The sequence below is a fragment of the Anopheles stephensi genome, chromosome 2, assembly GCF_013141755.1.
Source record: "Anopheles stephensi strain Indian chromosome 2, UCI_ANSTEP_V1.0, whole genome shotgun sequence".
Lineage (NCBI taxonomy): Eukaryota > Metazoa > Arthropoda > Insecta > Diptera > Culicidae > Anopheles > Anopheles stephensi.
In genome coordinates, this window is record NC_050202.1 from 70,617,724 (window position 1) to 70,632,758 (window position 15,035).

The 15,035-nt window shown below is 42.5% G+C and overlaps 3 protein-coding genes across 3 annotated transcripts; 1 reads left to right on the forward strand and 2 right to left on the reverse strand.

Moving 5' to 3' along the window:
* Positions 1 to 886: 886 nt before the first annotated feature.
* LOC118504616 (antigen 5 like allergen Cul n 1-like) lies at positions 887 to 2,659 on the reverse strand. Its single transcript, XM_036039296.1, has 3 exons — positions 2,164 to 2,659; positions 1,849 to 2,093; positions 887 to 1,777 (listed from the first exon to the last, which is right to left on the reverse strand). The coding sequence occupies exons 1-3, from the start codon at positions 2,455 to 2,457 to the stop codon at positions 1,534 to 1,536; spliced, it is 783 nt and encodes a 260-aa protein (XP_035895189.1). The 5' UTR covers positions 2,458 to 2,659; the 3' UTR covers positions 887 to 1,533.
* A 2,341-nt stretch (positions 2,660 to 5,000) lies between these two features.
* On the reverse strand, positions 5,001 to 6,248 carry LOC118504617 (antigen 5 like allergen Cul n 1-like). Its single transcript, XM_036039297.1, has 3 exons — positions 5,795 to 6,248; positions 5,464 to 5,708; positions 5,001 to 5,380 (listed from the first exon to the last, which is right to left on the reverse strand). Exons 1-3 carry the CDS (start codon positions 6,083 to 6,085, stop codon positions 5,137 to 5,139), a joined length of 780 nt encoding a protein of 259 aa, XP_035895190.1. The 5' UTR covers positions 6,086 to 6,248; the 3' UTR covers positions 5,001 to 5,136.
* Positions 6,249 to 12,206: 5,958 nt separating this feature from the next.
* LOC118504621 lies at positions 12,207 to 13,212 on the forward strand. Its single transcript, XM_036039311.1, has 2 exons — positions 12,207 to 12,505; positions 12,585 to 13,212. The coding sequence occupies exons 1-2, from the start codon at positions 12,306 to 12,308 to the stop codon at positions 12,766 to 12,768; spliced, it is 384 nt and encodes a 127-aa protein (XP_035895204.1). The 5' UTR covers positions 12,207 to 12,305; the 3' UTR covers positions 12,769 to 13,212.
* Positions 13,213 to 15,035: the final 1,823 nt, after the last annotated feature.

The following is a 15,035-nucleotide window of genomic DNA, read 5'->3' on the forward strand; positions in this document are numbered from 1 at the left end:
TCGCTCAAATAAAGACACGTTCAACAGACATATTCTCCGTCTTTGAATTCCGTATGCAGTTTTTGCCTAAAATATGCTCCGCAATCTATTGGAGTGAAAGAGTACTATGCAAAGTAGTTTAATTCCTCTTCATTTTCAGCTGCTCGGCAAGAAATTCCAATAAAGGGTTTGAATGGGTTTTTGGGAAAGAATTCATTGCCTTGGCAATTATATTTTTTGCTTCATAAACGAGCTTTTGAGAAGGTTGCATGTAGTGGTTGGTTCTTTCTAATGGACTCACGGTACCCCTCCGGATCCTAACGGATTGGATCCGGTGCCGATTCCTAGGATAAGGAATCGTAGGTTCCACGCGAAACCACTCCCTACCATCCAAAATCGTCGGAATCGTTTGGAACCGTCCAGAACCACCGGAATTGTTGGAACCGTTCGAAACCGTTGAAATCTTCGAACCCGTCGAGGATCGTCGGAATCGTAGGGAACGTCCGGATGCGTCCGGAACCTTCGAAACTTTACGGAACCATTCGGAACTGCCGGACAATTCAACTGATCCGGACGTGCCGGACTCGGAAGGAAGGCCGGCACATAATGAAACCCCTAGATACTACAATTCCAGACTGCTAAAGCCCCACCAAAAACCAAATGAAATGATGGTTGTTTATCACCGTCCAAAACACATACACATACTCACGCAGTGAATAGCACAGCATGGTCAAAATCCCATCCAAAACACTCACTAGACTACCACGAACAAGCCTATAAGTGCGCGACCGGTGAATGAAAAATCACCCCCGTTACACACCATTGTTCTAATTAAATTCAAAACTGCCGTGGTTGAGCCCATGCTGAGCTACAGGGAAATACAAATAAAAAAAAGGAAACCCTACACTTCAATAGACACCCCATCCATGGAACGCGTGAAATTTAATTTAACAATTACCGATGGCAAACGTACACTTTCGCCGTAAATTTGCTCTCCACCAACCATCGGTCGCCGGATGAGGTGAGATTTTTGGTAAAGTAAACATACCCTGGAGTGCATGTGTGCTGTGTGCTGGGAAAGCCGTATAAATGTGCTCTAATTAAGCGTTCAATAATTCAATTGCTCGACGAGCTCAAACCAAACCGACCCGAAATCGTCAATCCGCCTAACAATAGCAGCACCAATAATTTGGAAGTCCCTGTATAAAATCTAGCTCATTGTTTTCAGCGACGCGTATTTGGAAAGCACAGAATGGAACAAAATCACAATGTGACAAGCTGTAGTTTAAAATTAACATTTTCAGGTTCACTTGTACTGGGGTGATTACAGCGACATCCTATTGAAAGGAGATATTTTAGAAACCCCCCTCAGCTGGTTCCTCTTGATTGGAAATGTTCGATTTGCTGTATGATTCAATAATTTTTTTAGCATATGACAGAACTTCAGGAGACGCAATATGAATTTTAAGCCAATGAAAATGAAGTACAATGTAGCAGCTATGCACGGAGAGCAGATTCTGTATCTATCGTCAAACTCAATTCATCGTATCATCCTTAGAACGGCACCGAAACTGGCTCATCAGGATTACAGAGTCCTTCGTACGCCGAGTTGCAACCAGTTGTGCAGCCGGTGCATGGATCTCCCGCAGCATACATGGGCAAGCCAACGAAATCCGTGAACGAATAGTTGCACACCAGGTACAGGTACGGATTACCATTGTTAGACCACTGAGACATAGCACAACCCAGCTTGTTCGATTTGTCCGCAGCCATTACGGCGAAGTGGAAGATCATGATACTGTAATAGAATGAGAAGGAACGGTAATCAGATGAAGTATGATGGATGTAAGCGCAACAGTCAACACTTACTGTCTTCCCGGATCGTACATACTGTTGACCATGCGCGAGTTCACATCGAGCCGTTCATCCCACCAGGACGAGATGAGATCCTTGATCACCTGCGGGATGTTGTCAATCGATGGAGCCGTCGTTGTGATGTGGTTCAAGTTCTGGCCCGAGTAACGATGATTGTCTGTGTTGTGACAGGCATCGTGCTTCTGCACACACCGGTTAGCATTCAACTGTGCCATCTGGGCCAGCTCATCGTCCCATGTCTTCAAGAAACCATTATTACATTATTATTTTCCTAAATATGGATTGTGTAGTCCGAAAAGAAATACTTACCATCGTGGTCATCTGCTTGGCTTTCGGAAGCCAACTTACTCCACCAGTCGCCACGGTACTACGATACTTGTTGTGCTCGTCCAGCATGATCTTCTTATACTCCTCAGTGATTTCGATTACCTGTGCATCTTCCTGACAGTTGCTAGTGAAGCCTCCCGGATTATTACATCCAATATGTGCATCTCCAGGATCACACAGGTCCGGATTACAATAGTCCTGGGCCACACTCGTCTTCATTGCAGCTGCAACGAGGACTGCCAGCAACAGCATCAACTTGCCTTTTCCGCTCAACATCTTGAGAAATGACTCCCCTACTGGCGAGTGATCAAATGCTCAAAGTAAAGCTCACCGATCGAACCTTCCTGCTACTCTCCTACACGCACACTGGTAGTGAGCAATTTGGTGGCGTCCAAATTTATACAAAAGTCCGCACTGAGATGCACTTTTAACCTCATCTAATAGTAGTTTGGTGCCTCCAACGAACGTCTCTTACATCATAGTATACTTCCAAGATAAGCTTAATATATTTCACTTCCACGAACGCGAACAGCTGGTTTGTATGGTTTGGAGATACCATTCAAAAGATAAATCGCCACGATTTGATTGATGTAATCAGAGCAGCTGGATGTTCCCATGACTTAACTATTAAATATCTTTAAGCACCTACTTCAAAACGGGCCATCATTTTGTTTTGATATGATCATGTCTTTGGCACAAAATTTATAAGCACAAAAACACATAAAAATGTTAATAAATTAGTTTTACAAAATTCAAACTTTTTTTCCTTTTCTTAATCCTTCCCTAGCATACTTTGAATCGAATACGAAATCATCAAGCCCTAACTACATATACAGCGCAAATTAGTGATTTTATAAACTTTTTTCCATTCCATTCAAGTCAATCGCAATGGTCGTAACTTATGAAAAAAAAATAGTAATCGCTTCGCTGGTGATAATTGCCCCACGCATGATCTCTGACGTCAATGCCCATCCGTATTGCAGCTAGCGCATTTGCTTATCCCACAGATCGCATTAAGCATCATCAAAGAATCGACATTTACTGCTGCACGTGATCGTCTTTAACGAGCTTCGGAAATTATCATAAGCCGCCTGCATTGAAAATTATCAAGAAAAAAATCATTTCGTTTATCGGTAGGACTTGGTTTAATGTGTGATTAACGATCATTTAAAATTTAATCAACTCTATAATACAAAAGTATACAGAAAACCCCTAAAAAATATATTAAAATAAATTTGGACTATTTATTTCAATAGAAAAACTTATTCAACTATTATTCAACAGCTCAAGACCTTTCAGTGTAGCAGTGCCGAAGTGGAAAAAAAATTGCGAAATATTGTTAATTACAACCAGACTTTCGATTGTCTTCTGTCTTCCAGCAATTAAAATAGAAATAGTATAATTTTGTCTAGCCAACACGCACTTGAGGCTTATGGCAAAGATAAATCTTCTTATTCTTAGCCTAACTTCATCTTAGGTCGTGCCTGCCATTTCCGAATACTAGACTTACGTAGTAGAACAGGTAGTACATAGCACGTAGTTGGATAGTCAGTCCTCACTACTGAGTCAAAGATAAATAAACACAAAATACAGTTACCATGAGGAAATATAAATTAAATTGATTTTTGTTATATCATTCCATAAAATATTGTTTTCGTGCATACATAATAAATGACGGAATGGCTCATAGTTTTATTCAATTATTTAACAAAAGAATTCTGGGACGGCCGGTGGTAGATGCAACAGCGGCGCCGGTCTTTACACGGCAAGACCGGGATTCAAGCTACAGCTGGGCTGTTCCCCCATAGTGAGAACTGACTATCCAACTATGCGGTATTAATAAGTCTAGTGAGCCAAAAGTGGCAGGCATGACCTAAGAGATCGTTAGTCCAAGAAAGAAGAAGTGAAGAATAGAAAGAGTTAAATTATTTGAGTGAATACTTTAGGTCAAAATGGCTTCAACCCATAAAGCATAAGACAACATCCTAAATCTCCAGTTTCTGATTAAAAGTTTTTACAATACTGTAATAAATTGTCTTGAGATAGTCCATATGACGGAATATGGTTCTGGTCTAGTTCTTTATCTGGAAACTTAGTTTTGAAGATACCTACCGCAAACAATCGCTTGATCGATTAAGTTAGCCAGTATTTTCTACAATATTGACATTCTGTGTTTTTAATAGAACTAGCATTGAATCCTACATTATTATAAGCAATTCGTTATGTATACTAGTTTTTCGACGATTTAAGAGATTATTTAATGAGGTAGTGCTAGTATGCAGTATGTGTCAGTGCATACAACGTCTACATGTTAAAAATCATAAACGTTTATTCTCGGGGTAGTCCTGTGGAAGAGGCAACAGCGATACCTGATTTCATACAGCACGAAGGAGGATCGAATCTCATCAGGACCGTATCCTCCAAATTATTGATTGACTGTCTGACTATCCAACTGCGTGATGTCAATAATTATAGTAAGCCATTAGATGACAGCATGACCTAGAACGATGCTTAGCCAAGGTTCTCGAAGCCAAGAAGAAGTCGTCCTATTGTTGATACATCTGCAAACGCTCATTGTATTAAACAAGACACTTGGTTTATGACCAGAAAAAATGTACTCCATTCTCTGGTCTGGTTAGAAACCTGTCGAAAAACCTCTTTGTAACAACACTGTTAATTAACTTTGAAAATCTTGTTTGAATTGTTCACGATATTTAGGAAAAGAATTGGCGAAATACTCAGACAATCCAGAGGAAAGCCTGTCTTTGTAAGGTCATTTTCCTTCCAAGTCATGCATACCAACGACGCTCATAACACAATTTATTTAATGCTGTTAAAACATTATCATTGCTTTTATTGAATTGCGAGAAAACAAAAGACAGACTCTTGATCGATTCTGAAAGCCCATTTCACAAATTTAGCCTTTCATCCTTTACCATACACGAAGAACTTCACTTAATACGGGACGGAAACAGGTTCGTCAGGATTGCAGAGACCGGCGTATGCGGAGTTGCAGCCCTTTGTACAGCCCGAGCACGGTTCACCCTGGGCATACATCGGCAGACCCACAATGTCCGTGAACGAATAGTTGCACACCAGGTACAGGTAAGGGTTTCCATTCTCCGGCCACTGACTGATGGCGCATCCAATCTTGTTTGCCTTATCCGCAGCGAGCACAGCAAAGTGGAAGATCATGGTGCTGTAGACAAATGACAAGAAGAAGGCGTTAGTATAAAAATCGAGTCTCTTCACTAGGTGTTCGGTACCGTTCACAACACTTACTGTCTGCCCGGATCGTACATTGCCTTAACCATGCGCGAGTTCACATCGAGCCGTTCATCCCACCAGGACGAAATGAGATCCTTGATCACCTGCGGGATATTGTCGATCGATGGAGCCGTCGTTGTGATGTGGTTCAAGTTCTGGCCCGAGTAACGATGCTTGGCAGTGTTGTGACAATCATCGTGCTTCTGCACACACCGATTGGCATTCAGCTTGGCCAGCTTGGCCAACTCATCATCCCAAGTCTAAGAAAGTGCAAGGAAACATCATGTGTCACTTTGTATCGGAAATTCAAACACGCATTTGAAGTAGTATTCCACCACCAACATACCATCGTTGTCATCTGCTTGGCCTTCGGCAGCCACTTTACACCACCGGTCGCCACGGTACTACGATACTTGTTGTGCTCGTCCAGAATAATCTTCTTCAGCTCGTCAGTCATTTTGATCACTTTTGCCCCTGACGGACAGTTGCTAGTAAAGCTTCCCGGGTTATTGCATCCAATGTGATCATTGCCAGGATCGCACAGGTCCGGATTACAATAGTCCTGCGCAACGGTAGTCTTCATAGCAGCTGCCACAAGGACTGCCAGCAGCAGCAGCACCATCTTTCCACTCGCCATTTTTTTGGAAAAACGTTAGAGATACTTCAAACCAGCCACTCACGGTGATAAAAGAACACAAATCAAGTTTCCAACAGACCTCTTACACTGTTCAGTGCCACTCAAACACTGATAAGTTTGAGGGAAAAATCGGGAAAATTTATACTCAAACCGTATCCCCCATCGCTCATTGGCTCCAGTTCTATCAAAATAGATGCATCTGTTTCGTAGGAATTCCCTTTCCACGGGAGATTCTCTACTCTATCGAGAGAGAAAAAAAACTGATCGTGCACTACAAATCATTCGCCAGATTTAAGCTGCACGATAACACCGAACGCAATTGCACAATTAATGCTTGGCAGTAGATTAAAATAGCTTATCGTTCGATTATCTGTACGCGTATGGCATATCGTAAATTGCAAAAAAATAATGCAAATGTAGTGCACAACACACCGATTACATTCGCCGATTAGATTTGAAGTACATTATGCAATTGTGCTGATAGAAATTAGTTCGGTGAGATGGATGAAAAAAAAACTCATATAGCGCCAATTAAACTACCATCATACGCCATGAAGCTCACGTGTTGCTGGCAAATTTAATATCGAACCGTGACGTAAATGGAGCGCATCTTTCGCACGTGTCCCTGAAACAAATGTATCGATGAACGATTTGGCATATCGAGCGTGCAAGAATACTTACAGGGCGTTAGTTAATGCACGAAGGGATTTTACAGCTATTTTAACATGAAGTAAATTGATGGTTTGCGACTAAACATGGCACCTTTGAGCATTATTAACAGGTACATTTAAGGCGCTGTAGTTGATCGTATCAGTATACTATTTGTACCTGTCAGTTATATTATGTGAACAAAACGTCGAGTTACAAATTACACTAGTATGATGTTGATATATTCAATCAGTTTACTTATCTATCACTTAGAAGACTTGGCGGGTTTACGATAAAGTTTGTGTGAATCTATGAATTTCACTCTACCCTCGAACGTGACCCTCCCTTCAACTTCTTAACAGTTTTTCTTGAAAAAGACCTTACTTATAATATGTAAAAGTTGTTAATCTGATCTAAAGTACAATACGGAGACCTACCGGTGGTAGAGACGACAGCAGCACCGGTCTTAACACGGCAGGACTGAAGTTCTAATCCCATCCGGACCTTTCGCCCTACGTGACAGTAATATATTTAGTAGGCCGTTAGATAGCAGGTATGGTCATACCTGGTCGTTAGGCATAGAACAATTAGAAACTAAATAGATTAAATAGACCTATGCGACGAAGACAAAGTACCTGCTTGCCGGAGGCTCTGACCGCGACAGAACACGACTCTGAAGCAGAGTATTGGTTGACGGCGACGATCTTGAGGTAGTAGTGGAGTTCTGCTACGTTGGCACAAAAGTAACTTCGGACAACAAGGTAAGCAGCGAAATCCAAAGGCGCATTGTTCAGGGTAATCGTGCCTAATACGAGCTTCACAAACTCCTGAGATCCAGATGACTCCTACAACGGATGAAATGCCGCATATATCGCACAATGATATGGCCGGTTTGTCCTCTACGGGCACGAGTCCTGGACTATGCTGGCGGAGGATACCAATGCACTCGCCATCTTCATCATCTCTCCGCTACGGATTTCGCCACGTGGGCAGGGCGTGTGGAGAAGTAGAATGAACCACGGGCTAGCTGAGCTGTTTGGCGATGCAAACATCCTGAAGGTTGCGAAAGCCGGAAGGATACGCTGGTTAGGACACGTGATGAGGATGTTGGACTCATGCACTACCTGGAAGGTGTTAGGCACGAGGTAAAGAGGAGCACAGCGAGCTGGTTGGCTGGATCAAGTGGAGTCAGACTTGGGGGAGATCGGATGCAACCGGGGGTGGAGTAGTGTAATTCCTAGAAACGAATTGGATACCATGCCATATCTTTTAGACGTTCATATGAGAACTCCCTGGATGACCATGAAGAAACTGATTGAGTAAAGACTTCCGCTTATTCTAGGTTCCCTTGCAATTGTTCACAAAATAGTTAGAAGCCCAAGTCTTCATCCAAAAAGGCCAAAACTTCAAAAAAGGCCTCTTTTTTTAAATGGAGGCTATGTACTGTTAGTACTTAAAACTTCCTTCAGGATTTCTCCAGATTTCGGGATTCAAAATACTCAGCTAAGTTGTGGTATAGAATCCAATCTTCAAAGATACCCGCCATCATGCTGCTCGAATGAGCAGAGTGTACATCAACATTTCTCGGCTAGTATAATAATATCTGGGTAAGGAAGTAGAAGATCTTCTTAATCTTCATTGCATGGAGAACTATTATGACAGTTTTTATTATTACATCCAGTGAATTTCACATCTCCCAGGACACCTATAAGTTACATTTATCATCAACTGCATTCGATGCAATGTGGACCCTGTCAGCCATTCTAGCATCCCTGAGGATCCGTAAAGCCTCGAAGCCTTGAATATCTCAAACTAATTATTGACTTTCTTGAAGTAAATGAGAAAGTATTGCGGCTGGAACTGGTTCAATTTTTAAGGACAACAATATCAATGTCCGCAAGTGTCCCTGCGGCCTTGGTTCGGTGGGCTCTCTGTAGACCGGGCGTTCATACGCATGATGTCTCGACTTATGTCGAATCATTTCGCGTTGAACGCTCATCTGCAGCGTATAACTCTGGCTCAGACGAAGGTGTGTGGCTGTGGTGACGGATTTCACGATGTGGATCACCTTCTGTGGTCCTGCGTGGAGTTTGAAACTGCAAGACCCTCCTTGTTGAGCGCAGTCGAGAGCATCGGCAGACGACCGGGTATAGAAATAAGGGAAATGTTGGCGACTAGAGACCTCGCATACATGAGGCTCATCTACCGATTCGTCGGAGACAACGGTCTCATCCTTTGATTCCGCATCCCTATTATCCTTCCAATCCACATCCGCCACTCCTTTTTTGTTATTCGTTGTGTTGTCTTTGTCTTAAGTGTTAAGTTTTTTTTTTGTTGTAGTGCCACGGGTGATCCGCTGACGAAGCAACAGCATCCGGGGTCAAAGACGTCACTGTCGTAAGAAGAGAGGCAGAATTTTTCTGTAACAGTGTCCTTCATCTCTGTCTAGCCTTGATGGAGCGAGTGCGGCCTTGCTGGCGTTGGGTTCGGAGGTGGTCGGCGGGTTCAACCTCGTAATTAGCAGAGACCCTGCTGTTACGGGATGGAACTCGCCGATAGCTTCTGAATTCGGTGCTGGCTTGATCGAGCTCGGGCTATCACTGCTGGGCAGATTGAGGTCCACTGTTCACAGGCAAATGTTTGTGCTGTCACAATTGTTGTTTTCCTTCTGTTTTGTTTCAGTCCAGATCCGTTACACGGAAGGATGGAGTCCCGTGTGTACACATCTCAACCACCAACACACTCTACACAGCAATAGACCCGGACCAACAATAGAACTGGACAAACTCACCACAACCTCCACACATCTACAACCGAGCACGCCCGGGATAAGGCGAAATATCAGGGAGGAAATGCCTTGGTAATTTTTTGTGTCATTGAATTTTGTACTTCGTCAGCACATGCGGTACTGACCATACGGCGTCAAGCCGTCATAATCGAAAATAAATAAATAAATAATATCAATGAAAAAAAAATTGGCTTACTGCAGCTTTTGTTGCATCGTAGAAACCTGCTCCAGCAATACGGCCAGGCCGTTCTTTATGAATAAAAAAAAGAAACCTGCTCTATTAAATGATAAATATGAACCGATAGCAAAAATTAATTAAAAGTAATCCACACCAAAAAGGATCAAACCCGATTTTCTAATATTTTTTAAGTGCTCATATTACACGTGACTGCATGCTTTCAGTCGAGCCTCAAACGATTAAAAGCGCAACTAGGGCAGTACGCAACAAGTAATTCCATCATTTATCAATTCCTGATAGCCATGATTAGCTACTGTGCATGCAAGTAGAATCGGTTTTGCTGGTGTGTTGAAGGGAATGGTAAGGTTTGGGGGAAACACAGAGATGCGTCAGTACGGCTTTGCTAATTAAATCCATTTTCCATGCACGATTAGCATCACACCTCATGGCGCTCCAATTGATACTTCATCCACCTCGCATACAAACACACCGCACGCACACAGATGGAAGGAAGCCAGGACAGTGATGGAATTGATTAACGTCAGCCCGGTGTGAATATGATTGAGTTGAACGATGGCTCTGGTGAATGGTCGGTGTTGATTGGTTTCCTATTGCCTGGCGTTCAACTTTCTCGTTTCTCTTTTCCATTAACCCCACCGTGGGTATTGTCTTCAACAACCCTATTGCCTTTTTAGTAATTACTCTTCGGATCGTTGGTTTTTTTCTATTTGTCTTTACGCCATTACGCTTGACAAAAGGCGTTTTTGTACAACAATAGCTCATGTCGATTTAAACACATTCCCAACACCGTTGCGAGCAGGAGCACACATCGGAGGCAGAGACTATTGATTGTTTTAAATTCATCCCATCCTGTGCTGGATATTAATTATTCCGTTCGCTTTAATCTGGTCGATTTAAGCACATAAATTCAATTTAACCGATTCGGTTACTCGCATTCTTCAGCGATCCCTTGGCACGACACAGCGCACTTACGTTTGGTGCGAGTGTCACTTGATGGCACTGGATGTGTTTTGTTATTAAATTTTGTTTCCTTTTTTGTGTGTGTTTTCATGTAGCTCGACACACATGTTGCTTCTGGTAATGAAATTTATTACGAGCAGCTTTCTACCGGCTGAGCGACGCCTTCATTACGGATAATCAATTTCAATGTGGTTATTAATTATTTCTGATGAACTCACGCGAGTTTTTTGCGCATCATGAAATTTTTCACATTCCGGCGCGTTTGATGGCGCATTTTTATTTTATAACCATAAACGCTATCAATTTACAATTGTAAAAGATTATTTCCATTTATTAAATCGTAAATTAAATTTTGCTCGGTATGTCCTGTATGCAAAAAATGCTACTGCAGTTGATTTTGGAATCAATTTAACATTTGTTCTAATGATTTAATCCTTCTTTTTATTCCATTGACAGTTTATCTTTCATGCTGACGCGCAGAAAGCTAAATTTCATTTGTTTTTTTTTTCGTTGCCAATTACTAACCAGACCGTGTATTGTAATAATTCTATAGTCTGTGTTTTTCTTTTTTTTCTCCCTATTTTTCATGTAATATGCCGAACAGTACATAAATCAATAAATGGTTTCTACTTGCTAAGTCGAATAAAGCATCTGCTATAATGCGGAACCGTCATGGTGACTTTTTTTAATTCATAAAGAACAGAAATTTAAACTACATTGCTGCTCTTCAAATTATTATGTTCATTGAATGTCCTCTAAGCTATTTGGTAGCGGCAATCATTTTCGATTGATGGGTTTGAATAATTTTCTTGTATTTGGAGTTTTAAATTTTCCATAACTGAAGTGCTCTATCAGTTCTTTTTGTGGGATGCACTTCAGTAAAGTTCTTGTTGCAATTTTGATTTCCTTTATGATCCTTTTATCATAATATTAATTCCGTTGTAAAGCTACGCTCCTGCTACACTGTAATTGTTCGCGAATCTCTCACGATTCATTCCAAAGCAATTGAATTGGTCCTTGCTAGTTTTGTAACGACAATTTTCAAACTGGTTCACAGGTTCATAGGTTTGACATGTAGATGTCGCTTCACTCTACATCCCCTTCAGGAACGACGTTTGAAAACAGATTTTGTAGAACCATGGTTCGTACCTTTATTTTCATTTGTCTTAATGGATGTAAAAAAATATAAATTTTGTAACTGTTAGTTAGTTTTAAGCTTAAAAAATAATTTTTATAATGTTTTAAAAGCAACAAAAATAAAATAAAAAACGATTGCGTTTTTAAGTTGTTGCTTTCAAGTCGCAAAATTCACACAATGCTCATGAATTTTCAAGTGTTTGCTCATGTTGGCTCAACCAGTCAATTGAACTGCATATTCTTTAAGTTTCATATAAATTTATCAAGTTTCGATTCAACATTTTGAATCCACTTTGCTGCTCAACCACCCTTTACATATTTTTGAAAAATTCAAATGCCTGACCTCTTCACCAACTGCCCGTCCCATTGTGCTAGTTTGACAGCTGGTTGTTGTTGTAAACAAACATCCATCCAACATCAACAACGCTACCAACGCATAGCAAATCACTCGCCAAACACACTCATCTGCAAATTAAAGCGAGCTCATCATGTCCGAAGACGATTGGTCGGTAAATTGCATCGATACAGCAGACTGGATGCCATCGCCGGAAGAGCTAGAAACGGCGTACTGTGCGCTGGAGAAGGGAACCTACACACTTGAGCTAAACTGGAAGTGTCCCGGACGCAGAGCCCCATCGCCGGTGAAAAAGGACGAACCAAAGATTACGGAAACAATCGACAAAGAATCGTAAGTATTCAGTCACCAAATAGCAGTGTCGAAAGTGCTACGAACCAATTGTTAACGTTTTCAACCCGTCTCGATCCAGTGCGGCCAAGAACAAGGAGTTTGACTTTATGGATGATGTACCGCTACCGCAAATGCGTGTCCGTGGTCAAACCAGTGGACCGAAAGGGTCAGCCAAGAAGAAAACGACCAATTTTGCCGGTGTGCTGGACCACATGAAGAAACATGGCCGGCTGACACAGTCAAAGGATAGCTCAGGATCGTAACTCGAGGGGTAAGGAAACGGGTTACTGGGTTTATGGGCCGGTAACGGCTGTTTTTCTCATCAGGCCGATATTTTTAAGTAACGTGCGCCCGAACACAGCGATTGCAAATATAGTGACCATGTGGTCACAACCCGTTGAACCGCGTCAATCATTTGCCATGCCAGCGGAGTGTATACAGCGTCGTAAGGCTGGTCAATACGCGGGAAGAAGATCAGGGGGCAAGGGACAAATTAATAGATCGATCGACCGTTAAACGACAGTAAACAGTTTATAAATAAAATTTACGACCAAGGTTTTACGCTCGCTGCCAAACGCTCTGGTTCGCAGGAAGAGCCGGCAGGCCTGACCCTCCCCAAAAATAGCAGGTGTTAGACTAATAATTCAACTTACACATGATAGTATTTTATATTAAAAATCCTCTTAGTTAAAACTAGAGAAAAACTAGTTAAATCAGTCGATATTCATATTTGATGGCGACGCTGCATCATCCTCACGTTGACGAAGTCATCCGAAACATTGTAAATATTATTCTCTGTCACTAAACCCACAGTAAGGGAACACCTATGGCAAGGGATCATCTCACAAGCGTTAGACACAACGTTCGTTATGCGGCACCTTGGGCCAGCCTTAATCTGTAGTATGCTGCGACCCTACTGGCAGCGGTCCAACTATCATTAGGCAAAATTCCTCTCGGATCGTTGCGCGTCATGTTTTGTGGTCAGGAAATGTGTTTCAAAGTTTTCCCTGGGCCGTTACACATTCGATGAAAACCCGGACGGATTCATCTGTGACAATTTTTTTAATAACTCGATTGTGCAGTGATGGGAAGTCTCATAAGACTCTGTTTAGCCGCATGATTCATTTTAAATATGAAAAAGAGGAAAAGATATTCAAATTTCCTCACAAATTACCTCAAAAACAAAACTACCCGAATGAACTCTATAAATCCTTCCCTCAAAAGTCCATCAAAAACCCGGCCACAAGCCATATGTGGTTCGTTCGATGGCGGCTAAAGCGTGTAACCGGTGCGGAACATACGTGCCGTTTTCTTCAACAAATCCCCAGAATATTTCACATTCCCATCGCTCCATCGTACAATGGATTAAGCTGACGCAGTGCAGTGGCGAGCGAACGGGAGGAAGAGGTTAGTCCGGCCCGGATCGGGGCTGGATGCTGCACAAATTCAAACCGCTAAACGCATCAAAAATGTAAACATTCGCCAAGCGGCACCGCGCTTCTTTCGGCCAGGCCCGATCGAAAACCGATCGACCACCGGGGCAAAAGTAAACGGACGTTCCGCTAGGTGTTAAGGAAATCTAGTTTGTGTGGTTCGCTGTTCGCCCCCCATCTCATTTTTACCGCCATCCCGGGTTTCCGTGCGTAGTTCGTTTGTTAAACTAGTACGTACAAGAATAGAATTCAATGAACGGGGGTTGAAATTTCCAATCAAAAAACCCGCCCGATATCCCAATCCATCCGTCCTGATCGATCGAATTGTTGGAGGACAATCGAACACATAATTTTCCACGAAAAAGTTATTGTGTTTTGCAGGTTACCTCGCAGACACCCGAGAGAAAGTGAGAGGGCGTACTGGCTTACACCATCAACTGGTAGCGACCAAATAAAGGTTTTCTGGTTGGATGGGAAAAATTATTATACCAATATTTACACTTACACCCAAAACTGGACCATTTTATGTACACAACCTCACGGCGATGCGAAGGTGGAGCAAGATGATTTCACCTTTAAGTCCACCCGAGCGCGTACAGTACCGAACGAAGCTCGCAGCTCGTACATTCTGACTTTCCAACGGGCTTACTGCAGAGACCCACTCGCACAGGAAGATAAAACCATCTTTTAAGTTGGTTCCCTACCCGTGTTTGAATAAACAAGTGTCCAGTCAGTGAATCGCAGCTGTTTCGATCACCACAGATATCGTTCGGCTCGCGTCCTATCATTCCAGGAAAGCAGGAAAGGTCCAGAGGCCAGGTATATCTGTGTGCGAGACACTGCTGTGATCTTTGGTGTCTAGTGGTCAAGATCGCGATGGACAGGATCAGTTCAAACAGTTTGGTAGCATCAAAGCTTGAAAATATGTTTTGGTTCATCGCCGGGACCGGATTCGAAGAGGAAGAGGAAGCACCGTGTGTCGTTCGACTCGTGCGCCGTGCTACGCCCCGTATGCTCTCTGCACCAAACCGTTCCCGCGCTTGGTTCGGTGCGTTCGTGCCAGCTGCGCCACCGTTTCGCGCATCAGTACATCATAA

Bases quoted from the DNA above. Each gene is read 5' to 3' on its own strand.
- LOC118504616 (XM_036039296.1), bottom strand. From the start codon at position 2,457: ATGTTGAGCGGAAAAGGCAAGTTGATGCTGTTGCTGGCAGTCCTCGTT. The intron at 2,094-2,163 runs GTAAGTATTTCT...GGTTTCTTGAAG, and splicing joins CCAAGCAGATGACCACGATG to ACATGGGACGATGAGCTGGC. The intron at 1,778-1,848 runs GTAAGTGTTGAC...ATTCTATTACAG, and splicing joins ATGTACGATCCGGGAAGACA to TATCATGATCTTCCACTTCG.
- LOC118504617 (XM_036039297.1), bottom strand. From the start codon at position 6,085: ATGGCGAGTGGAAAGATGGTGCTGCTGCTGCTGGCAGTCCTTGTGGCA. The intron at 5,709-5,794 runs GTATGTTGGTGG...GCACTTTCTTAG, and splicing joins CCAAGCAGATGACAACGATG to ACTTGGGATGATGAGTTGGC. The intron at 5,381-5,463 runs GTAAGTGTTGTG...ATTTGTCTACAG, and splicing joins ATGTACGATCCGGGCAGACA to CACCATGATCTTCCACTTTG.
- LOC118504621 (XM_036039311.1), top strand. From the start codon at position 12,306: ATGTCCGAAGACGATTGGTCGGTAAATTGCATCGATACAGCAGACTGG. The intron at 12,506-12,584 runs GTAAGTATTCAG...GTCTCGATCCAG, and splicing joins GAAACAATCGACAAAGAATC to TGCGGCCAAGAACAAGGAGT.